This window comes from Chaetura pelagica, unplaced genomic scaffold (genome assembly GCF_000747805.2).
Source record: "Chaetura pelagica isolate M959 unplaced genomic scaffold, ChaPel_1.0 scaffold343, whole genome shotgun sequence".
Classification (NCBI taxonomy): domain Eukaryota; kingdom Metazoa; phylum Chordata; class Aves; order Apodiformes; family Apodidae; genus Chaetura; species Chaetura pelagica.
The window spans coordinates 2,023,661-2,049,895 of NW_009952873.1; the positions used below are offsets into that span (position 1 = coordinate 2,023,661).

Consider the following 26,235-nt stretch of genomic DNA (forward strand, 5'->3'; position numbering starts at 1 on the left):
AACAGTTTAACTGTGATAAGATCTATTAATTTGGTCTTCAGGATGGAGGTGCACAAACAAGCTACCAGCTGCAGTGAGCATAAAATAACTTGCACTTAGGAACCTATAGGTGAGATTTGGAGCAGCACATCCATAAAGAAGGAACTTAGTGATTCTTAAACAAAATTCACCATGGCAGCAGTTTTGTCTGCTAAAATATTATACATGTGCTGTTTGGAATGAAGGTTTTCAGGTGTTGGCTGTGTTAGAAATAGTCTACTCCATGGTAATTTCCTTGTTTACCCAAACATTATAGAATTCAAGCAGAAGTAAACTAGACGATAACCAGAAAAAGCAGGGTGAAAATGCAGTTAAATCCCTGCAGGACCACAAAACAACAAAAGAAAAGAGAGCACATTTAAAAGTGCTGATGTTGACCATTCACATGTATTATTTAAACAAGCTTATCTCTTATTTTCTCCTGATGTTTTCTTTTAATATAACTGCCTGCTGTAGCAAGGGGTGGGGCAGAGGCTAAATAATGACAAGAAGCAAGAAGGGCATTAAGAATAAGTGTACCAGAGAGGCAAAAAGACAATTGCAGAAGTCTGGGGGAAAGGGAGGGAAAGTGAGAAAGGTCTGATAGTACTAGAGTATATAATATATAACCAGTGGAAGCTGGGGTTATTTAAATATGTTGCAAATGTTATACTTTAGATCTGAGGTTCACAGACTTCTGGTCTGCAGACCAGGTGTGGGAAGTTCTCCACAGTCATTCCTGGCTTTCAGTATGAAGCTTGAGAGTGTGTGATGGCTCCTTAGCAATACTGAGAGCTGACACCAGCCTAAAGGGTTTGGGACTGTTCTTTTGCAAGGTGATTACTGGGAGACTAAAGAGTGTTAAGGACTTTGACAAGGTGTGGGGTTAGGGGTGGGAGGTGTGATTGGAGGGCAAGGAATAAAGGTTACAAAACCTGCTCTGTCAAAAAAAAAAAAAACCAAAAAAAAAAAACACCCCATCAAACCTGGAAAAAATGAAGAAACATGTTCAGTTATGGAGTTCTGTCCTGTTTTTTTCATTTTAGTATTTTAGCTGCACATGCATGAAGCAGGTACCTGTAATGGTGCATTCTATTTGCTTTTTTTTTTTTTAAGCAAAATTTGGATCTGACATCCGGTTCTTATCATCACTGGTTCTGCTTACAAGCTCTGGAGCTTTTAGACAAAAGGAATTCTGACACAACCAATTTGTCTGCGCTGCTCATTTATTTTCTCACAGGACACAGTGGTTAAACCACTTTGTTGTTCATACTTTTTGCAGTGATGTAGAAATGTTTGCCCTAGGATCTGAGCCATAACCTCATAAGGTGGGAGAGGATTGTATAATAGCACCATGACAAAGCAGCTCAGGACTGCAGGATGTTGGAGTGGTTCCCCACAGTAAAGTAAACCGTTTGTTTTTAAATCATTGCAACAGCCATATGCTCTAGAAATTTCCATCCTTTTGAACATTTTTTTTTTTTTTCTGGAGAGGAGCAATAGGGGATAAACTGAGTTAATGTATTTCCAGTTATTTAAAAAATTTCCAATTAGAAGGTCATCAGTTAGTATTCCAGTCCTAAGCAGAAGCTTTTTGTTTCCATGTTTGCCATAGAGAATTAGAAAAACACTATTCTGCTCTGTATTTTCAACACTGCTTGGAGTTTTAATCTTAGAAAAGAATTTCTAGTAGTAGCCATCAGGAAATAAAATGCTTTTCTTCCTTCTCTTGACTTTTGTCTGATTCCAACAGTAAATGTGCAAATTAGTTCCTGTGGTGAAATCTCAATACTTTTTTGGTGTTTTCTTGCCAAGACACAAACATGCCCTCTTAGGTTAACAGCAGAAGCAGTGGAAGGTCAAGTTGGATTAAAGAGGGAGCACAGAAAATGTCTTCCTAGGTAAACTGATCCTGTACAATTGTCATCATCAGGATGCTGCAGAGATTTTTCTGGGTTAAAATGGTTGAAGAGCTGTAATGGAGCTAAGCAGCTAAATTTAGCAACTAGGGGGAATTTTGAAACTTAACTCCCTCTTCTTTTAAAAACTCCAGCCTTGATAGGTATAAAATTATCTGAAGGTGATTATGTTCTCTATTTCCTTCTATCAAGTAATTAAAGAAGCATTCTCTTTTTCAGGCTAAACGAGCCCAGTTCTTTTAGCCTCTTCCCATACCTCCTGCCAAGTTTTAACTGTAGGATATTCTACTTGAAGTTAAGTGACAGAAGTATGCAGCCTCTTCAATTCCACTTCAGAGTTTTGAGAAAGAGATCTTTATATTCTTTATATTCTATATATATATTTATATATTTAGATCTTTATATTCTTCCCTTCCTATGTTAGTGCTAACATAAGGGTTTTTTTCATGCACTATCAGAAAATGTACCACCTCGCTCTGAGAAAAGCTATTTTTTCTCTCAGAAAAGTTCATGTGCTGTACTAAGATTTTGATAAACTTCTGCTTTTCAAGAGATTTTTTCGCATATGCGCTGAAAATCATGTGAGAAGTTATTATTTATTATCAAACCCAGAAATTTCCAAAGAGATGTGAATTAATTTACAACTCTTAGCTCTCATTGCGAAGAAGAAATTGTTAGAGCCAACCTTAAATATAATAGAATAATTAATATGGAGAAAATGTCTCTACAATAAACTGTTTAAGTATTAATGTAGCATGTTTCAGTAGTGATTTATGACTGGTGAGTCAGACTTGGAATTCAGAAGTTGTTTGACGAAACAGAGCAAACAATATAAAGATTTTGTATGATTAAATTGCTTATTGCTCAATCTCAGTTCAGTATTAGCTTTTGTTAAATTAATCCAAAATAAAATCAAATCCAGACCCAAATCCCAGACCTTCTCCATAATGGTCTGAGTAAAGTCAAGTAGAATCTGCATTCTCTAGCGTCGAGATGCTAATTAAATTTGGAGGTTTATGTGAGAAACCATTCAGTTATGAGATTGAATCAACTGCTGGCATTTTTACAGCAAACTTCGAGCCTTCATTTAAGGCATTTCATATTAGTGCATCTCCAATTATTTAATATGTCTAGCTGTACATAATTTACTGTGTATCATAACTAACATAGATCTGGCTAGCCTCTGTTTGGTTTGGGTTTTGTTTTGTTTAAATAAGGATTTCCCAAAGCTCAAAACAGGACTTTTTCTACCTTATGAGCTGGGAGGAGAAATGCCATCACTCCATTTTGGGTCTGCTCCAGGTGTGAGTGCCCAGTGCCAGTGGCACCCAGATAACTTTAAGTAGAGCAACTGAGGCAGGGTTAGAAGATAAGGCAGTCCATTTGTTCTTACATAACTTATTTTGTATTTTGTGTTCTTAAATATTATATATCTGATAGAACATGATATTTCCTGAAGAGTTGAAGGAAAACCAAAAACTTGTATCATATTTTGTTAATTCTTTGCTTGACTGTATTGAGTTTTTACTTTTATAAATCTCTATTATGTCACCTTTTCTTCCCAAAGAATTATTATTAACCTTTTATTTTCCTCACACAAAGACTTTTCTGCAATTCACATTTTTCTGACCAGTCACAGAAATTTCTGACTCACTGGTACATTGTTTGAAAACTGATTTGTATATGGAAACTAGGTGGACTATTTAAGTAACAGCCTGTTTTCAGCTTGTTTACTGTCTTTTATAGATATATTTCTTTGGGATTTTGGGGGGGGGGTTTGTTTGTTTGTTTTAAACTAACTTAGGAACAGCATAACAATGTTTTCATTGAATTGGTCTCTAAAATGGTGTTTGAACCTTAGCCCCAAGGTTCTAGAAAAATAAATGAGTTTCTCTGAACACACAAGTACAGCACAAATTTTGGTAGGTACAAGTCAGGTGAGCCACTTCAGTACAAAACTAATTTAGCCCCAAAGTGAAGTGTTTGGAATGTGTCTCACAGTTTTTACTAATTCTCTACAATAATACCTACTTACATTTTATGCATCTGTCTTATTTTTTCCCATGTATGGATTTCAAATATACAGGATAGCATAAGTACCCTTTTCCCTTTAGTCCCCAGGATTGCATTAGAAGACAGATAGAGATTCTTTTTTGTTGTTGTTTTTTGATAGACTCAGAATCGTATGAAGCTGATGGCTGACAACTATGAGGATGACCACCTCAAATCCTCATCCCATTCCAACCAAACCAACCACAAGCCCTCCCCTGACCAGGTAATGTGTCTCTCTTTTTCACTTGTAAAGTAGTTTTTAGTATCGGGGCCGATTGTTTTGAGTTTAATGTAATTTTCCCTGATGTGCTTTGCAGTACCTTGTAACAAAAATAGCGTTCCAGAGTGCACTTATAAACCAGAAATGGATGTTGCTGTTGTGCTGGCTTCCTTGAAAACTCCTGAAATGTGAACAAACAGATCCCAGTACCAGTACCAAGCTGTTATTAAGCGGGTGGAGAAGAGGGGGCAGACAGTGAAAGGGAAGAAAGAAATGTTATGCTCTTAAATTGCCAGACTGGAGTCCTGTCTCGCATATTCAAACTTCAGTAATTCAGGCTTACTGCTTGAGTGTGTGGAGTGTCCAGGACTGTTTCTTGTCTTCAGTAGCAGGAAATCATGCTCCAGGATCAGCTTTCTGATCTATGGATTGCATACAAGCAGTTCCCTTCATTTCCCATGAGGAAATCCTAGCCTCTGTGCCAAATGAGCACAGACTGCTCCCTCACAAACTCAATGGGCCGTGAACTGAAGGAAAATCAATTTAAAATCTCCAAGGCAGTGAGGAGACTCCTGTGTCATTTACAAAGCACAGCCATGTGCTTGATAACTATCAGAGAGATTACCTATCCCTTGAGAAGCACAGAAAATGCCAACATAATTGCATATCCCATGTTGTAATCTCATCCATTCCAGTTTAATTAAAATATTAGCAATCATTAATCATTGCCTTGACAGAGTGAGGGAATGGTTGGCCCTCCTCTTTGCCCTCTGGCTCATCTAGAAATTGTTGAGATTTGAAGAAAGGCATCTCACTCTAGAACTTAGAGCACCCACCTAGTGACATGCAAAAATTCTGAGTAAGGTGCAAGAGGAAAATTACAAAAACCTATTGCATATTCACCTTCTGAAAACAGATCTTTAAAACATCACTTTTCATGTCCATATCAGAAGACAGTAAGGGATGTATACAAAGCAGAAAATTACTTATTTTCAGAGCAGCTTCCTTTTGCATCTGGTTTTAATACCCTCCTTCAGATGATAAATGAAGAACTGTACATTGATTGGCTTGAATTTTCTGCAGTGTTTTTGGAAAATGTTAGCCTTACCTTCTTCAGGAGAGTGCAGATGTTAAAATTGCAAAGTAAATGCCTTTCCTAATCTTAATATGGAGGAAATGTTAGAGTATCTGTTGTTTCTACAGTGCCAGTCTACAGAGAAATTAAGCCATCTCCAGAATGTAACTGTAGTACATGCTTGCAAATGAATACAGCATAGCGTTCACGGATGAAGTGAAAAGATAAAATGTAAAGAAAATATAAAATATAAGCATTTAAGGAAATTCTTGCGAAGGCCTCACAGGGGAGGGCGTATCGAGGGGAGGAAGGAGCGGGAGGAGGGTCTGTCTGCACTTTCCCTTTTCGTAAGGGCATTTTAAAAGCTGGTGAATCCTACAGGAGAGCAAAAAAAGCCGTACCTCAAGGTGGCTCAGAATATTGCATAAGGGTTTAAACACTTTGTGTTTTGTACTTACGTATGTGCTTTAAACACTAACCAACTGTTTATTTCATTCCCATGCTGCTCTGGGCCTTTTCTCCCATTGCCACCTCTGCACCCCTAGGATGAGGAGGAGGGCATTTGGGCATAACCAGTCAGATGCTCTTAGTTCAGCCATTTTGTTCAGAACGGTGAGAATCAGCTTTTCTTGCCAATAGAAAAGTTTCCAACACTCTCACATCTTTCCTGTGTGCTTTGTGAAACCTGGTTGTCCTCCCTCCCCCTTGCTTGCGTAGTCTCTGCATGAAGGTTTTTCTGGTGTGTTTATGTGTAGTTTGTGATTTTCTTCTCCTAATCATCATCTCATTGTTTCGTGATGTTGTGGGGAGAACTTTCCAGGGCATGTAATCGAGTTTCTATGCAAAGCAAACTCTTAATGTGTACAGAACAGGAAATGTCTCTCATATCATTTATCATTGACTTCATGGAGGAAATGTTTTCAGTCGGGTTCTTTTTCAAAGAAGTTTGCACTGTAGCCAAATCTATGTATGCTTTTTCGATTCTGGTTAGTAAAGAATTTGCTCAGAGATAATGTTCCTCCTGAAGATAATGTTCCTCCTGAAGGTTTTAAGCATGTTGAGATCTGCTGCTGAGATTGCTGCCATGCATGCTGACCTAACTACTCACAGATATTTATCAGCTCTGAATAGATGAGTCTTGATGTGGAGTAAGAATATACATTTTCTATAAACTTGAAGACAAAGAGGAGTATCCCATTAACCTTCCCCTTTCCTTTCCATCCCCCTCGTTCTCTCAGAACAATGGGAGAGGAATTGGTAGCTATTTGTCATTTAAAGTACATTTTGTTTCTCTATGTCTGCATCCACAATTTTCTCTTTTCTGGAGTCAAATTGTCTCCTCAACAACCTCCATTGCCAGAAGAGAAGGCAATACAGAGGACAGAGCCCTTCTCTTCACACCTGTTCACTGGCTAAGAAAAACCCCATACTTTACTAACCAGGAGCTACAAAAGTCAAATATCAATGATTAGGCTACGGGACATAGGATTACAGTATCAGTTTTAAAGCAGAATAAATTTATTTTAGGTACTTCAAGTATTTTAAAGTATAGAGATACAATCACAATATTTTAGTATTTTATATGAAACTTTTTCTTTTAAGAAGAAATATTTTGCATGAGTTTCTTCATAGTTTGCATTAGGTTTTGATTTTTCCATATCAATTATTTGAAAGAAAACTTCTGAAAATTTCTGTGGCAATTTTGGACCCTTGTATTTCTGAAAGTTATTACTTTATATTAGTTTTGTAAAAAACATTTACAAAAGAATAAGTTATTATCTTATCTCTTCACAATTGCTCAGTAAACTGCAGATTTTCTGTATAGACCAGATCCTTCTTTTCAAGTCAACCATCTGAAAAATTTAATCCAACTGTGGCAGTGTCAAACTTGAATTTCATGCCTTGGGGTTTCAACTGAGAAAATCTCTTTAGTGGAAAAATTGATAAAGTGCTTCATTAATTTTCACTCACTATTGATTTCACATTCTTTTTGAATCACCGCTCTTGCAACAGTTCTGTGCTAGTATATGATATTAAAAGTTTTAGAGATAATGCTTGTAAAGGTCTGCTGAAGCACAGCAATTGAACAGGAGAGATCAGGTAAGTAAATAATGAAAAGGAAGAAGACACTCACGATGAAGGTAGGAATAATTCTGATTTTCATTCTAGAGCAGACACAGAGGTTGTGCAGAAATCACTGATCTTTCTCTTTTCCTCTCCCATCTGCTGATATATTTATGAATGCAATTGTGCTAAGAATATGCTCCCTCTTAGATTACTGAATTAATGGGTGGCTCACAGTAAATAGACCGTATCTCACCACTTTGCACTTCAGGCATTTTCCTCAGGAAAGCATGTTACAGAATATCCCAGTCAAAATAATCAGACACTCAGCATCCTTGCCTTACATGCATCTCATCCTAGAAAGATTCCAGGCTCAAGATTGTCTTAACTGATGCCTCCCAGGTCAGGAATTCTCAACAAAGTACATGTTCTTGCCATTATATTCCATTTAATTCTTTTTTAAAGTCCTTATTCTCTTTGTAAAAGCAAAGATGATGTAAGTCACAGAGTCCTTAACCTGCATGTGTTAAATTGAATGTATGTGTTCCAATAATTAAAAAGTGACTAATAGCATAGGATTTAGTGGTAACTTTGTTTTTTAAAGTTCCCTTAGGTCTGATGATGTAATCACGTCTGGTCAATACTGAAGATAAAATGGAGACCATCAAAATATATACAATGGCAAACTATTGTTTGATTTTTGTGTTTTGGGGTTTAAGGCTTTTGCCCTCTAGCATTCTGGAATTGACTGAATCTAACATTTAATTATGCCAGTTCTGTACATGGCAGTGTTATCAGATGTAGCTCCCCTGGAATGGAGCACTGTTTCTAAACATATGTGCCCTTCCTGTAGTTTCAGAGAATGGTAGTTTACATTTCAGTTTACAGTTCAATGTAAATACCATCTTTCAACCTGAAATAGTCTTTCCTAGCCTTTTTCTCTAGGCTCTCTTCCTTGCTGTCTGAATTTCTTATGACAGTTATTCCTTAAATGGATAGAGCTCTATCCCCCTCTATATCCAAGCATATTCCAGTGTGCTTCTCATGAGGATGCCCCTTGGTCTTTCTCAAATACTAAAATGGTCTCACCAGTGACTTAATTAGTTCCTTACTTTTACAAAAAATACTACTTTACACTTTATGATATCTAACACGTATAAAAAGATATGTGTGTATACTTCACACCTCGAATACTGTGTTCAGTTTTGCACCCCTCCCTGGTAAAAAGACATTGAGGTGCTGGAGTGTGTCCAGAGAAGGGTAAGGAAGCTGGTGAAGGGTCTGGAGATCAAGTCCTATGTGGAGTGGCTCAGGGAACTGGGGTTGTTTAGCCTGGAGAAAAGAAGGCTGAGGGGAGACCTTATAGGTCTCTGCAAATACCTGAAAGGAGGGTGTAGTGAGGCGGGGGTTGGTCTCATCTACCAAGTAACAAGCAAAAGAACAAGAAGAAATGGCCTCAAGTTACACCAGGTGAGGTTTAGATTAGATACTAGAAGAAATTTCTTCGCTGAAAGGGTATTTAAACACTATAATAGGCTGCCCACGGAGGTGATTCAGTCACCCTCCCTCATGGTGTTCAAGAGACACACAGAATATGGTGCTTAGGAACATGGCTTAAGTATTGGATTTGGTAGAGATAGGTTAATGGTTGGTAGAGTTAGGTTGTGGTTGGATTTTATGATCTTAAAGGTCTTTTCCAACCAGAACAATTCTGTGATTCTGTGTGTTTGCATCTTCTTGTAAGTATGTACCATGTATGCACTATGTGAGGGAAAGAAACAGCAAAGTTTCCATAGGTAAGCTCTCAATCTGCTCAATTAATGTAGTTTTCTTGGGAAGGACAGCCATGCTGCCTGTGATGTGAGAAAGTACAGGTGTGGTTCAGAAATCTGCTTGTGTCACCTCTGCCCATCAGAAATGAGGGCTTGAATGGCTATAGTGGGCATAGGATCACAAAAAACTTGGAAGGGTGAAAGACGAAGAATGCAGCAAAAAGCAAGAACACAATAAATGTGCTAAGGGCAAGAACAGACAAAGAGCAAACCTGAAACTCAGAGAACTGAGAGATTTATCCTGGTATGTAATTTATATGTACAGTATGTGCATTTTTAAATATGAATCCTGTTGTGGAGCATTTTTCTTCCCATCTTCCACAGCTCTGGCTTGTGGTAGGAGTTGAAGGCTAGTAGGTGCTGTCACTAGACAAGCTTTTTGAACTCATTCTGTGGAAGTATTTTTTATTAATGGTTGCCAGCAAATCCTGAAGTCACAGATATGCCTGCTAAGGAGCAAAACATTTGCTTTTGTTGTGCTTGAATTCCAAGAACAAAACCTGAATATTAATTTTATACTTATTAGAGTAACAGTGGAGCAGTGAAGGAGCTAGCATTGAACTGGAGTGCATAAAAATGGGAATTTTTCAATATGATGAAAATATTGACATATTCCTATTACCATAAAAATATTGCAAGACAGAATGCCTCTTACTGGAGACAGTTTTCTTTTATATTCAAGTTTGACCAATTTTGAGATAGAAGCAGTAAATATTGTGAGTTTACTGCTGAAGACACTAAAATAATTTAACACATCTCTTAAGATTTGGAGGTGATGTCTGTGGGGGTAAATTATAACAGGAGAATACTGGAATAATTTTAAGACCTGAAAAAACAGTCAGTTCAAGTAAAATTTGTAAACTGCTTGTCAAAAACGTATAAAATATAATTTGTAGCATATCCAGATTACACGTGTGCATTGTGTACAAAAGGCTACATTTTTAATGCTGTAATTTGACTTTGCCAAGAGTTTTTCTGTAGACAAGAGTCATCTAAAACTAAGAACTGAGAGGGAAAGTCATCAATATGAAGAGTGTGTAACTAATTAGGTCTGATTTTTTTAACTGTAGCTTTAAATTAAGAGCTCACGGTATTCTAAAGGACATTTTTAATGAATGTATTATTTCTGAAAACAGACTCATTCTGAACAGCCATTTGTTACTATTAAGGGGCAATGGAGCTTGAATGACATTTCTGTACTCTGTTTATTAGGCCAAAGGTATTAAAAGGATTAAAGTAAGAATAATAGAAATAGCTGAATCTCACAGAGAAACTGATACTTGTAAATACATGCAAAAACTATGCTCAGTGCTCAAGGTGTTAAGCCATGTGTTTCTAACTCGTGTCTGCGGAACAATTTTGTCTCACTTCTAAGAATGCCCAGGATGAGCATTCACCCTTTACTTTTTGCTGGTTTGCAAGTAGGCATTTATGTATCTTACAGCTAAAAAATGTACAACAAGCCGACACCTAGAGGAAAGTGGCAGAAGTAGGTGGCAGGCAACAAGTCATAGTCCGAAGAACTGTGACTACTGTGACAGTAAAGAGTGATAAAAATAATGACATTGATGGAGATAGGGCAGGACATCTCGAGACTTGATTTAACCTTTGCAGAATGTAGAGAGCTGTTTATCCGACTGTTACACTTCTTTTAGGTTCTCAGTATTGTCACTTATTAAACTGTGACCTTGGTAAGCCTTTGGAATATATTTATTTTCAATATAGTTTTTTTAATTGTTAAATTTTGCAGAATGGTCAAAACCACCAAGCTTCCATGCCTGACTTGTGTTACAGTGTAATTTACTGGACACAGCACTAGACCATGATTCAGAAGATAAATTCTTTCCTGGCATCGTCTCCAACCACTCGCTTGTTCTTTTTCTCCCCGTCTCAAATTCTCTAATTGTAAAATGAGCTGAAGTTTTTTGTGAACTGGAAGTTTTGCTTGGGAAAAGTGCTACATAAGTGGTAGGTAGTATTATTACATAATATTTTTAAATACTGTTGTTACAGTGATATGATGGTGATTCAAATACCTCATTTTGAATTTGTTCCCAAAATTATGTTATATTTGTATTTGACTCAATTTATTAATACTGATTTTTCCTTCCAAGATCCTGTTCCTTCCCAAAAAAGGGAAAATAACCCATATGTTAAACATTTCAAGGAGCTGCCATTCCAACATGCTGAACAAAGCTCTTTACACTGCTGCCTCTTCTTCTTGTCGTCTTTTGTCCTCTGACGGGTCATTTCTTCCCCTCTCTAAAAATCTACAAACTAATAGTGCAGTAATAATCTGTCATAATATGTCCATTACAGTTCTTCATTCATATGTGTAGAAACACAATAAAAGAAGGTGTCTTATATTTGCCTGTGCAAAATCTGAAGGCAGCTACATGAAATAATCTTACTTTACCTAAACATTATCACTTTTTCTGACTGAGAGATGCCAGATTTGTTTTGTCATACTGGTGACAGCCAGGGCTTCTCACTCCCACTTTACAGATGGGCAACCCTTTAGTAAGAAACCTACTGTGATGCACACAAATAGGGTGATCTAACTAATTACTCATTACAAGAGCAGCACTTTGAATACAGTTGCCCCAGATAATCACAGGATCTGCCTTCCATCCCTGCTTTTCTGGAGCCCTGCTTATGTGGATGTCATCATTAATTATGAAACTGAAAAAAGACTCCTGTGCTGTCAAGCTCAGGCAAGGAGACACAAATTGTTCATGGACTGAAAATTACTGCTCTGAGGAAGTACAATTCAAAATCCTGATTTAGCTGCCATGCAAGGATCCATTCTTTTTTAGCCTTTTCAAGCTTTGCCTTTTTCAGAGAAGAACCTTTTCTACTTTGGCTGTAATAACTGAATAATGGAAAGCCTTTTGTAGTCACCTCACCTTAGTGTAAGTAACAATCCTGTTATGGGGAACAACTTCAGCAATGCTGATCTCAAACTTAATGTTTTGTTTTATGATTAATCTTCTACCATTCCAGTTTGGAAGCTGCCCTTTTCCACCTTCTCTCTATTTTTATATCCATGGTGGCATTTAATCTTTTACCCAGTAAGTAAAGTACTGTTAAACTGGGAGAGGCTAACCTAGAGAAAAATGCTGCCCTTAAAATTATGTTAACATTTGCTCCTAGTTCTTTCCCTCTTTCTGGGAACAGATCTTTTTCCAGCTTGGATGTTGTTTTGGTTTTTTTTAAAAAAAGAAAACAACTCTACTATTTTGCTATCTTAATAGTTATTTTATGTTTTAAGCATATATTCTCTGCCCAAGAATGTTATATCTACCAGCACAACAGAACGATCTTGATACACTGTTCATCTTCTTTGTGATCCCAGAATGATAAGACTAAGATTTCCAGATGGAATTTTGTAATCTGCAGCTCTGGTACGAATTAAGTGCTCACAACCGAGGTGTAACTGGATTGTATCACTGTCTTCCTATTATTCTTACAGATCAAAGAATAACACAAGTAGATACTTACATTCTAAAACATTCAAAACAGATGGCTGGTTTCTTTTTGTAGAGATTTGTGCTTTTCAGCAAAAACAATTGCAAAAAGGCCATCATTCATTTCTACCAAATGAGATTATTTCAGGTCTGTGTCTTATTTTCCCTTTTGATTTGCAGCTGAGTTTGCTCTTCTACTAGTGGCTTGATCTTTGTAGCAAGTTGGAATTCTGTGCTCAAACATTTTTTGCTTCTGGCCACTTCCAGAAGAGTTGTTGCTTACAGCTTGTGGCATAGCCTGTACTATCTCACAGTTACTTTGCCAGTTAGATTTCTTACAGCACTCATCTACATCCCAGAATGCAATCATGTGAGGCCAGAAGCTTCTGCAAACTATGAATGTGCTTTATGGTGACATAAAGTAGAGGGGAGCTGAGCCCTGGCACTCATAGAAAGCACAGAGACAGAAGAGGACCTTTTAGTTGTCAGGAGGAAAGAAACTCAGGAGGGGAAGATGAACAGTTTTGGAGAAAGAATCAAGCCCAAACCTACTTTCCAAAGTATTAACTATGAAAATAAAGCTCAAAAGAAATATTACTAAAATAAAACTGATAAGGGCATGTAGCCAGTCTAGACGCTGTGTTTTCCTGGCAGGTAAAGTTCACAATTACTGATGGAGATGTTAGGATTTACAGTTCCAACTCCTAGTAGACTCACCACAGGCAGTTGAACTACATCTGATTATTAAATGCAACATACAGGTGAGAACTACTATATATATACATATATGTGTAAATAGGCATATTACTAATAGGATTTTTGCATCTGCATGTAAAGCAGACAACTCTAAAAAGTATTCCTAAAGATGGATAAACCAGGCATTTGGTGGCTTCTTTACTTTGAAAGTGTCATGGAGCAGGTAGAGAGCTGGAACAGCAGAACGAAGACCCAGTGTTAGAGAAGGACGAGACAAAGATTCCTATCACCTGTGGACAGGGAGGTTATAGTTCATGTGAACAGGAAAGGCACTGATTGTGTTCTCTGGTAGACTACTTAAGAAATATCTTCTGTTTTCCATTAGCAATGGAACAGGCAGCAGGGAGACAAAAGAATGCAGCCACTGATACATAAGCATTCCCATGAACACACTCTCCCAGTGTATGTGCTGCAATGTTCTTTCAAACAAAAGCATATTAGACCCTCTTTTATCCCTTGTAATAAGGAAGAAGCAATAGACAAAATACAGTACAGCAAGGAACGTGTGTCCTTTCTTGTTCACTGTTAAATGGATAACAAGTGCTAGAAAGCTCAAATGGATTAAAAACATAAGCAAGATCTTCTTACTTATTCTCAAGTTGCTATCTTCTTGTAGAGAAACAGTCAGCATATAATATGATTGATTCTGTGAAATCAAAACTTGCTTTATTACACCTCCAAAAGTTTGGTCAGGAAGCTGCTCTTTAAATCCTCTGTCATGTACAAGCTGTGAACAGTTGTTAAACTGTTTCCACTTGCTGGGGCAATATTTTTTTTCTTGAAGATACTCAAATTCGAATCAGTATTGTAAGTCTGACTACTCAGTTACATAACTTTCTGTAACTTCCTGTATTATTCAAAATTTTACACAACGTACAGGAACACGATTCTTGAATTAAGGAGATTTCAGTATATTGACGTGGAAGATTTTGGATTCTCTGTAGGTCTGACCCTACTTTGCCCATTCTGTTTTGCTCCAGAACTAAGCTGCTGGGTTTCTGGACTCCCAAGAAACCTTGAAGACATAAGAAAACTTAGACAAATAAGAACAGCATTTGAATATTTATGTTCTGATCTCATCATGCTGTTAAGCCATAAGTTTCTTTCCTCTGCTTCAGCTAGGAAAGAGGCGTATGGACTGTTACAGAAGAAGAGATGCACAATGTGAGTGCAATTAGTTACGTTTAGAAGCGAGCGTTTGGGTGAATTTTCTTGCTTTTGAACATATGGGATTGGCAAAACAGGTAAAATTCCAGCTGTAGGTAGACACGCACTTCAGCTGTGTCAAAGTACCTTGTTCCTGAATGTTCATATACTCTGATGCTCGAGTTTCAAGCTTCTCACAGTCCTGCCAGTGTATTTCAGTTCTGATCTACAGTAGTCCCTGCTATTCCACACATGGTTCCCCGCAAGGTCTTGCTCCACAGCCCATGTAAGCAAAAGTTGCCAGTGTCATGAAAAAGTGCTTCTGGAAATGATATGTAGAAAAATATTTTTAACTACTCACTCATTTTCAGTGCTTTAGGAACCTTACCAACCCACAGCAATTATTTGCTTCACCTACATTATGAGGGTAAGATTTTCTTCAAACACAGGGAACTAATGACAAAACTACTTTCCCTGTTTTGTGTTTTCTCTGGTCTTCTGGTCTGGATTTTTCCCAAGGTGAAGAGGGTGAACTCTGGAAATCATTAATCCATGGGATTTGTTCATGGTGTATAAAAATTTCAAAAATAATTTGCTATATAAAAATTATTTCCTAATAGATTCTGTCAGAAGTGAACACAGTAAGACAGCTCTGTCAAAATAGCCCCAGACTGTCTTGCAGCTCCTCAAGCATGTTGTTTTGGTTTATGAGGAAAAGAGGAGAAAATGAGAAAGGTTAGATTTATTTATTATTTTTTGCATTTAAAACAAATCTAAAGAAAACAGCCTGTCCGTGAGTTTTTGTGTTGTGGTCTTCAGAAGAAACCAAGTATCTGTGCAGCAGTGAACTGAGCTGAACTGAGCTGAGGTCAGGCTGTGTCTTTTTGACAACTTTCTTCTGTTTCCATTTAAAATAATGAAGGGAAGACATCAGTGATAAATTGTTCTGAATTTGGGAAAGCTTTGCACTTTCTGAGCCAAATTCATGCCTCATAAAAATCCATTGCATTCAATGGTTACAAGATGGTTGTAGTTGAACCTTAGCATTTGTTGCCAAACAAACACAAATAATCTGGACAAGAAGGCGTTATTCACTTTGCCATGCAAATACTTCCAGACTGTATCATTTGGTGTCCTAGTTTATTTTCATAACTCCCAATATAAGATATTTTGCAATATAAGCAAAATTTTCTTGTCTGGTAATACTTATAATAAAATGCAGATACAGGAAGGCATCTGAAGACCCACTATTATCCACTCCATCTTTTGTTAGACTTGACAGGTCCTCCTTGGAATAATTTCTTTTTAACAAACATATGTGTTGACCCAGACTATGAGTCCATCTTTTCCTGTTTAATGGTTGTTTGGGAAGTAGGTTTTGTTGGGTAGCATGGATGTATCTATATGTAACAAAGTGTAAAATCATTTCACATGCTCACATAAAAAAAATATTATATGAGATAAAGGGCTATCTCAATTTAACTGGTTTTCCAAGCATATTTGTTATGTCCAGTCTGAAGTTTTGAGAGGGTCATTGGTGGTGTTTTGGGTTTTCATAGATTCATAGAATCATAGAATGGTTGAGTTTGGAAGGGACCTTAATGATCATCAGGTTCCAAATTCTTGCTATGAGCAGGGACACTAGACCTGGCTGCAGAAAGCCTCATCCTTAAACACCTCCAGGAATGGGCCTTCCACAACCTCCCTGGGCAACCTATTCCAATGCCTTCCTACCCTCATGGTGAAGAATTTCTTCCTGATGTCTAACCTAAATCTCCTTTCTCTTAGTTTAAAACTGTTACCCCTTGTCCTATCACTGCCCTCTCTGGTGAAAAGCCCCTCCCCAGCTTTCCTGTAGACCCCCTTCAGCTACTGAAGTTAGTTACTTCCTTGGAAACTTCAGATTTGTTCCACCTACATGTCTTTGTAACACTGCTCATACAAAAACAGTGACATTTCTATATCATGTTATTTACTTTGATCTTGAGATTACTTACCAATTCTATTTTATTTTCTTATTCATGTAGCTGTTCTTCTAGGGATTTTTCTCAAATATTTAAAGATCTATGGGTAAACTGAGAAAAATCTACTGCATTATTTGATTGCAAAAAAAAACACTTTTCTGCATTAGTCTGCTTTTTAACATTCTGTAGTGAATCTATACGTGTGCATATATGTGTGTAAGCAAGATAGTCAAGGTGAGAGGGGAGTACGACAGCAGTGCCAAGTGTATGTATGGTGCTTTGTATTGGCATTGCTGTATCAAGAAGGTGTTATTTTCTCCCTTTTTTTTTGCTTGCTCAAAGAAATCATAAGCATATATCTGTGAGAAAAAGCTTACTGCTGTTCCATGATTCTAGTGAGTAAGGCAAGTCCTGTAAGGAGATAACTTTTACAAAATGTAGCTGGAAAAACAGCAAGCTTTAAGGGCTTCGTGTAGAGACTTTCTTCAAAATAGGAGCTGCAGATGTATTGCTAAGTAGACATTAATAACATTGTTTGAAATTAACTAATTTAAGTTAATTATGTGGTTCTGCAAAGGAAAAGTGGTTGCTTCCTTTGGAGAAGAAAGGAATGTTAACAGGGAGAAAGGTGATCAGGTCATTAGCCCTTCTGCCTGGAGAACCCATAATTTAAAGCTGGTGGTTGTGGTGAGTGAGTCCTATTACACATTGATTAAAAACATGCTTTACTCCAAGACGTCTATGGATAGTCAATATTGCATTTGTATCCAATCAATGCTGCTGCACTTGTACCACCCATTGGTGAACTTTCTTTTTCATAAAACCACCTACGTGGTTTTGCATATTTACATTAGACACTGCATAGACAAACTTTCAGACACCACAATCTCTGTATAGGAGGTATATTCTTCTTTCACAGTAAAAGTGAACAAACATTTACACAGGTCTCTCCAACCATCTTTTCTAATGTATGCATCATACATATATGTATTTGAATGCAGACTCTTATAATAAAAAAGCTTTTAAATATAGTTTCTCCTACTTCAGCTTATCATTGTACAGCAACAGCAGGACTACCACTGAAGAAGCAGTATGAATTTCATTTTAAAGCAAATTTTTGCCCCAATTATCTGTTAAACTGTGATTAGATTCACATCTGTCATGCTCAAATATAAAAAATAATCTGTGAAATCTCAAAAAAATCTGAGCATTTTTTTCTGAATTTGTTCTGAAATATGTTCCCAAATGTCTTTATCAGTTGGTAGAGATGATTTGGCATTGTATCAGAGATTTGTGAGACATTTCATGTGTCTGCTTCAGCATTATAGCGATTGCCTTTTTTAGTGAAACGTGTTGTTAAACGTAGCTGGCCACTATCCATATTCTGAACTTGAGGGTACATTGAGCAGACTTCATTCCATGCATTGATGAGGATGACCTAAACCTATCAGGGCAATTAATGAAGATTGGCTGCTTTAGGAGATATTCCAGGGTTTGGTCTGTTTGCCTGTTGTTTTCCTAGAAAGCTTTACAGCTCTGGGCTGATCATGAGAACACGAAGTGGTTATGAATCCAGCACTGCCCTGGCTTTCCACTTAGCAAATGCTCTTACACCCTCTTGAGATAAGGCAGTGGCAGCTCTGCTGTGTGGGAAGCCCAGTGCCTCTTGCTAAGTGGCTAGTTCAAATTAGATATGGCAGGAACGCAGATAGAAGGGCATTTCCGAGTTGACTGGCAGGGTTTAATAAATCCCAAGTGAGAGGAATGATTGCGCTGCAAACAACTTTGGGAGAGCTGCTAGTTAAGAACTTTCACACGCCTCATTTGGCCTGTTTCCAGCTCGAGGTAAGGGGGAAGGGTGCAGGAGGAATGTGCTTCGAAAGATGACTTGGCCCTAAGCAATCAAGTGTGACTGTTTTATGAAAATCTTCCATCTTTGCCTACCAGATAGTTCTGTTTTCTCTTTATCAGGGAAGTTTTCTGTTCACAAAGAACAGCCAGGAAGGTTGGGCAAGTTGGATTATTTTCAGACTGAAATCTGCACATCTGATTGATACTCAATACACTGCAGTATCTGAAAAAAGAATACAAGGCAGCTGCTGTGTTGGTTGGACAGCTAGTTATTAGACATTGACTAATTTTCACATTTTTATAGAACAAGATTTTTTTAAGATGTGACATTCCATCACTCCATCCTCTGTGGGCAAACTGAATAGTAAGAAAGATGGGAAAAACATCCTTTAAATGAGAAGCATCACTTTTTTTTCACCTGCACAGGCAGTACACTTTCAGATCATAATCTAAATAATCCAAATTATAAGAAATTGGAGTAAATAGTACAAATTCAGCAAATAGCCAAAGCTGATGGATATAATTGGCTAAATACAGTTGTGCTTGGTGATGGAAGTGAAATGTAACTGTGTCGATGCTACTAAAATAACCCTTCCTATTGCTTTTTGTACCAGAGAGCAGAGTATTCTGTTCTGCTGCAGTTTGCAGCCTCAATACATCAAACTTTTATTTTTCCATATGTGTTTCTCTCTGCAAACAGATGTTGCCCCAAGGCTGCACATAGCAGTAGGTTTTTCCATAAAGCACATGAGCTCGCTGTCTCTGCAGGTTTCTTGTCTGTCTCCTCTACCACAGCTGCTGTGTCTCTCTGGCTTTTTGTAGCTGCTGCCACCCTGATGCTCTGGGGTAGGCTGCTGAGTGCAGCTACGCTCTGCAGGACAGGGGGCCTGACATTAGTTAGCTGCTTAGCCATGGCTCTCAGATCCTCTCACTCTACAGAAATTAATCCATGTAGAACAGTGTTAGAAGCAAAACAAGTCAGCCCTGACAGGCTTATTAAAAGGGGTCGAAGCCAGAGCCTTTGTTGAAAGTAGTGCCAGCACCCTGTTCCTGTTGACTCAGAGATTATCTCACTCCTCATTCATTAGAAGGGTCAGAGGTGTCCTATTGAAAAGATATCCTGGCCTGCTAACAAACAGCAGGTGCAGCCCCTGCCTGGGGACACAGAGACAAGTTGCCAGTATCGTGGCAAGGCTTTCCAGCCCTCATCACTGGTGGTGCACATCAGGGCCTCTTCTTTCAGCACCTCATTTCATGGTGTGGAGGTACAGAGCCCCATTCTTCCTCCATTTTTCATCAGCTGCAAACCTTAGAGGTTTGTATGACTGCAGTTTTCAATACATGCCCATGAGCACCTAGAACAATATGAAACAGTGTTCTTGTAGGAGAGCATAGTGAGAGATACTGGTATGTATTTATGCACTTGAGCTCTATATTTTTTGTAAGACAAATGAAAAATTACTCTTCAAATACTTTTTATGGGAACTGGATGACTCCAGTTTAAGATTGCAATGAGGAACAAAGATTAAATTCAGATTTGGTAAAGTATAATTAAATAAAATGTACTTATTGAAGTCCTTTGATCTTAGCTTTTTAGTCTATTTCATGGAATATAGCTTGCATAATGAATGAAACTACCTTATCAAAACAATGGAAAACTATATATTAACTTCCTAGTTAAGATATGTCTCCATCCACTTTCTACATTAGAAATATGTTCATCTTAAAAACAAACATCTTGGCTTCTTTTGACACTGTTGTCTTTAGAACATGTTATTGCATACTTAAATTACAATGAAAAGTTTGTTGGTAAAATGGGTTGAAATCTACATTGCTATTGCCTTAGTTGTGAACAGACACCTTTTATCAGAAAATTAGCTTTTCCTTAAGGCAGGGAGTTGAAATAGCTGACTGAAGCACTGTTGGATAATCAGCAGCATTAATGCATTCAATTTAATATTGTTTCATTTTTCACCCATATTGTCATTATTTCCTATATTAATCAGTTATCATCACCTCATCCCCTTCCCACGGTGTACTTGGTTTCCTTTTGCTTCCACTGGGTAGTTGCTGAGTTGTGCAATAGAAGTTCTGGGAGAAGGGAGGGTGTTCAGGTTTTTTCCAGTATGAAGCTGAAAAAGACTGTCACTTAGAGGTTGATCTTTGCCTTTGCCACTGCTGAGGTCTCAGGATGTTCCTCACTGTCTCTGTTCTCTTACTTCAGATAATTCAGCCCCTCTTAGAACTCGATCAGAATCGGAGCAAGTTGAAGTTGTACATTGGACATCTGACAGCCCTGTGCCATGACCGTGACCCCCTGATTCTGCGTGGACTCACCCCACCTGCTTCCTACCACTTGGATGATGACCGGGCAGCTTGGGAGAAAGAGCTGCAGAAGATGACCCAGGAGCAGGTGAGTCTGTGGTCTGAAGCTCTGAACAAGGGCCTGAACTGCTGGTGTGCCACACCAAAATGTTGGGAAAACATTCTGTAAGTGGTGAAAACAGGTAGCAAACATCCAGTCTTCACCAGACAGAAGGAGTCAATAATTTATTGAATCATCGCCATTTAACATCATATATTCCATATATGATGGAATTTCATCTGTTCTTTTATTTGAACTTGAGGCCATGTATCTACACACTCACGGGAAATCAAACTGCAAGATACCACTTTTGCTATGTTTTACCTTTTAACAAATTTTACCTGCTCTACATAATTTAAGGTAGTCCTAGGGATCTTAAATCTTTTTTTAATGACATTAGCCATTTATATTTTACTTGGCAATTTTTCATGAGTCACTTCATGGAAACGAAGACAATGTCTTTAACTTCTGTTACAGTATGTTCTGCCAGTAACTTTTTTCTGCTTACAACCTTACCTGGATACCTAAATCAAAATTTGGACCCAGTGTACTAGATTAAGTACCCCCAGCTTATGCACACGTGAACACAGTGATTTCAGAAGTCCAACAGTGTATTTCCAGGAGTTTTGGAATACAGAACTTAAAGGGTTTAGTAACAGCTCATCTGATGAAGTCTCTACAGAGACTTCTATCAATCTAGCAGTAACTTAGCTACCGAAATAATCTTCCTTTCTCCCAGCCCTGGGACTGTCTTTCCTTCCTTAATCCTTTCACTGAAAGTTTTTATCTCTTGTTTTCGTACTGTAAATCATCATTCCCCAAAACCCTTTTTCTCATTCCCTCTTTCTTTTTAACTTAAGAATTTTACTCCCTTTTCTTTCCCTAGTTGTATCAAAAATATTTTTTGTCTTTTTGACCCTGACATTGGATTACAAGGCAAATTCTTTCACTATATTATTCACTTTCATATGTCTATACCCAACTCAATCCAGTATGCACACAAACTAGTGTAAGGCTTATATAGTTAAAAGTTTGTTTTGCAGGTCAGTGAAACTATCTTGAGCCTACCCTGAGCACTTCAGCTCTGGTTTTCTTTTCTTGCAATGTTTAAGCTCATTTCCTTGCACTTTCAACTCAAAGCTGAATTTTGATCCAAAAATTGGAGAGAGCTATTCAGCAGCCAAGTTACAGGAAGCCAACAGAAGCATGCCTAACAATTCAGAAAAAAGAGCAGACCTCTGGAGATAAATATTCCTGTAACAGGGCCTAAATAGTACAAGGCAGTTGATCTCTTTTCGTACCTGTCTTCATACATTTATTTGATTCAGATGTGTTGTGTACCTCACTCGGTATCTTAATTTGCCTCTGTGGACCTGACACATTCCTTTTCTCAGCAGAGCAAGGTAGCCCCTACACACCTGAAGTCAGCATTTTAGGTATGTCTTGGTTTCCACAATCAGTGATACAGGATTAAAAGTTTTTCAGTGTAGTGCATACCATCTTCATATATTAAAGAGATATGGCTCCTGTTATTATAGCCAGAAACATGGAGCATACCATTTAAATCTGCCTTGTCTGTCAGACTGGGATGAAGCAGCAATGACAAAACCTGTAGCAATGCATGGGAGGTGTCTCTGAAAACAAAGATAAAAGCTGGATGTGGGCAAAGTTTTAATATCCCTGAAATAAATTGACTTGTCTGTTATAGCTGTGATGATCTTCTAATATAATCAGGATCTATGGAGATAGGTGATATCTTCTATTTGATCAGAAGATGTAGATAAAGAAAATAGAAAAGGCTTTCTTTGGCAATCTTTCTGAATAGAGTCAGCCCAAAACAGCATCTGTTTTTTCCAGTTCTGTGTACTGATCTAATAAAAGATAATATTTCTCATGCAAACTTTATTAATCCATTAGCAACATTTATTGAAAGAAAGCACTGAAGCGTAAATTGTGAGAGAAAAAAATTATGTAAGTTGTGCTGGAGAAGAGAAAAAAATGTTATTTTCTCTCTTTTCCCATTATTGTCTTAATTCTGAATTGCTGTCACCACAGTTGTTGAAAGTTACTGCTCTATTTGTGATTCCCATGCATAACTAACATCTGCTAAAATAAAATGTAGTAGTCTCTTCTGCTTTCCCATACTCACTTAGATTGTATTTAACAAGCTTCAGTTGAAAAATACAAACTAATGATATATTTCAATTTACAAAGCACATTTTTCATTTAAGTCATAACGCTTTTCTGTTTCTAACTGCAGAATTTCCTTTGTGTTTAAAGTATTCCCATGGGGGGGTGGGAATCAGTTCTCCAGATTTGCAGAAGCCCATCACAGAATACCCATTTTGCATCTTTGGAATTTTAATGAGTTTTGTAAATTACTTCAAATCCAGTGCATTAAATTCTCTCCTGTCCCTTCTAATATGATCTTCTGTAGATAATGCTTCACAAGCCTCAGTGGGAAAAAATTAATCCTCTTGAATGTTAAGAAGTGCTAACATTATTAGAGAGGGTACATTTAAATTAACACAAATAATATTTCATAATGATGCCATTGTATCCACTCACCAATAAGGTTATTTAGTGTGTTTTGTTTGGTTTGTTTTTTTATAAATAGTTGAGAATTCATTTTCCTCTGCCTGCTTTCGGAGCTGTGGTTTCCCACTACAGCAACTACTATTGGTAAAGGTTGGTCTTGCTGTGTTTCATGATATACCTTGTAGGTCTCTCATACCTGCTGAGGAGGCTCAGATACAAATAGTAGGAGTTTTCTGTGGCCTTTTCTGGTAGGTAAAATATGAAGTAGGTGTAAGCTTTTCACTCTTCCAACACATCCCCAGTGACTTGCAGAAGCTAATGTACAAGTCACTGTAAAAGCTTCTGCCAGCATCAAACCCATGATTCTAAGGAGAATTTGTTGCCATGAAAATAATTTTCTGGACTCTCAAAGTTTGATGGATAATTGGTACCTCTCATGTATAATAGTTTATTTATGCTACCATTAAGTTCAGCTATATTCCTTAGTTAGTGACATCAATGGATTTTAATTAAAATAAGGGGTCAAGATGCTGCATAATTCGTTGTTAGCATTTTATCAAAGACATTTTGTAAAGCTGACTTTCTGTTGTAAAGTTTTGGTCCATTTGTAATGAAGGCCTGAAGGCAGCGCTTCACGAGTGTATGGTATCTCAAAACCCAATCTAAACTACTATGCCAGAATAAGATGTGGACAATAAAGAATCTATGGTGCTTGGAGCCATGTCATTAAGTTACTCCTTTGGTGGAAAATATTCCTTTAAGTCAGTTCTGACCCAACGTCCACAAAGAATTTAAGCAGCACTGTTTCTGGAAGTGTTCTTCTTTGATCGGTTCATGTCCTGTTCAACTTTCCTTATTAGAAAAATTGAAGTTACCAGAAAGAAGAAATAATGTTCCAAGTCTCAACACTGAGAAATAAAAATTCCATTCATTCATTATAAGTAATTGCATTATCCTAGCAATTTCTATTAAATACAATATTTTCTTTCACTTTGTCCTAAACATATCATTATGTTAATATTCTTGGGCTCTGTGGAACTACTGCTATGCTTCATGTTTCAGATGGTCACCTTCAAGTAAGGGATTTTATTCCTATATGAAAGGAAATGACATTAAGAACATAATTATATGTTCAACATTTTTATTTATAGTTAGGTTTTTGTTTTTCTCTTATCTTTACAAAAAAGAAAGAATGGAGTAGAAACAGGAACTTGCTGAAAATTATAATTTAAATATGGTGGTGGTGGTGTGTTGCACTGTGCTTGGAAGGCAGCATTGTGAAAAAAGTAAAAAGAGAAAACCAAAGTGAGCAACCAGATGTTAGTAGGCTTAAACAGTATCGTTAAGTGTTTCTTAGTGCTCCAAGCCCAGCTCTAAAATGTGTAGAAGCTCATATTGTGGAGAGCTTCTTAGTTTCCATAGGTCATACCATCATAAAATGGTTTGGCTTGGAAGGGACTTACAAGATCATATAGTTCTAAGCCCCTGCATGGGCAGGGACACCTCCCACTGAATCAGATTGCTCAGAGCCTCATCCAACCTGGCCACGAACACTTCCAGGGAAGTGGGCATCCACAGCCTCCCTGGGCAACCTGTTCTAGTGTCTCACCAGCCTTACATGAAAGAATTTATTCCTAGTGTCTAACATAATTCTTCCCTCTTCCAGTTTAAAGCCATTACCCCTCTTCCTATCACTACCATCTTGTAAAAAGCCCCTCCCCAGCTTTCCTCTAGCACCTTCAGGTACTGGGAGGTCACTATAAGGTCTCCCTAGGGCTTCTCTTCTCCATGCTGAACATGCCCAGGTCTCTCAGCCTGTCTTCACAGGAGACATGCTTCAGCCCTCAGATCATCTTTGTGGCCCTCCTGTGGACTCGCTCCAGCAGGTCCATGTCCTTCTTATGTTGGAGGCTCTAGAACTGGGCACAGTACTTCAGTATTTCAGAACAGGTCCTGCAGTTGTTCTGAAAAAAATATTTCTTCCAACAGAAGAGGACCTATAGGACCTGGGCGGGTATATTTCCATGAGATGCTCTCTCAGAGGATTCCTGCTTTGGGAGCTTGTCTCAGCCCACTGACACAGTGTTGTGAGTTATATAGAGAGGGGCTTTTGAAAAATCTTTATGGTCACAGAAGAGCGTTTGTAGTGAGAAAAGGTTGTCTTCCCTCTCCTTGTACCAGCTTCAGCCAAAGCACTGACTATCTAGGGATTCCTACCTACTGATCTTCTCCCAAGAAGACAGGAATGTATTTTCTGCTCAGCTGCTCAAAGCAGAAGAAGGAAGAAGGTGGTAATATCACTTCACTGTGTCAGTCACAAGCTGCTGTATCAGCTAAATAGCCATGGCTTGGTTCCATGAAGCATAATTTACATTGCACAGAATTCATGTTTCACTCTCAGCAAAGCTAATGTTAATCTTTTCATACAAAAGCACATCAGATCATCTGTATGTAGCTTTCAAATTCTATTTTAAAATTGCATACATGGTTGCTGAATTTTGAAAGTATTAAGCACACATTTTGATTTGTTCCACAAGCGATATTGTAAGCAGGATAAACTTTACTCTTAAGTTACAAATAGCTGTTTTATAAACATCCTGTGTACTTATTTGTTTAGATTCCATTTGTGTTCTTACTTCTGTGTCATCTGTGAGAAATTGCTCAACTTATTTAGTTTCTGTAAAGAAATTACTCTGTTTTGCATTTAGTCATTCTAAATTACTCTGTTACTTCAGAGCTTACCCTGCCTTTCTTCTCTGACTGCTCTTCCATTAACTTGTTATCTTCCCCACCTGATTTATGTCATTTATTTTTAATTTGTAATCTTATGGGAATGCATAATGTATTTTAAAGTTAAACAGCCCACTTCTGGTCTCTGTTAGAAATTAGAAGTAATAATTGCAACAATTTATATCCTTCTCTATGTGCAGATATATTTCCTGAGTTTAGCTGAGAAAGTAATGGTCAA

At 37.7% G+C, this 26,235-nt stretch overlaps 1 protein-coding gene across 2 annotated transcripts in view; it reads left to right on the forward strand.

Annotated features, from left to right (window-relative positions):
- ERC1 (ELKS/RAB6-interacting/CAST family member 1) overlaps positions 1 to 26,235 on the forward strand; it is a 269,913-nt gene that overhangs the window by 237,559 nt on the left and 6,119 nt on the right. For both annotated transcript variants that reach the window (XM_009995202.1, XM_009995203.1), the window contains 2 exons: positions 4,111 to 4,212; positions 20,589 to 20,777. In XM_009995202.1, coding sequence (XP_009993504.1) covers positions 4,111 to 4,212; positions 20,589 to 20,777 — 291 coding nt within the window. The remainder of the gene's footprint in view (positions 1 to 4,110; positions 4,213 to 20,588; positions 20,778 to 26,235) is intronic.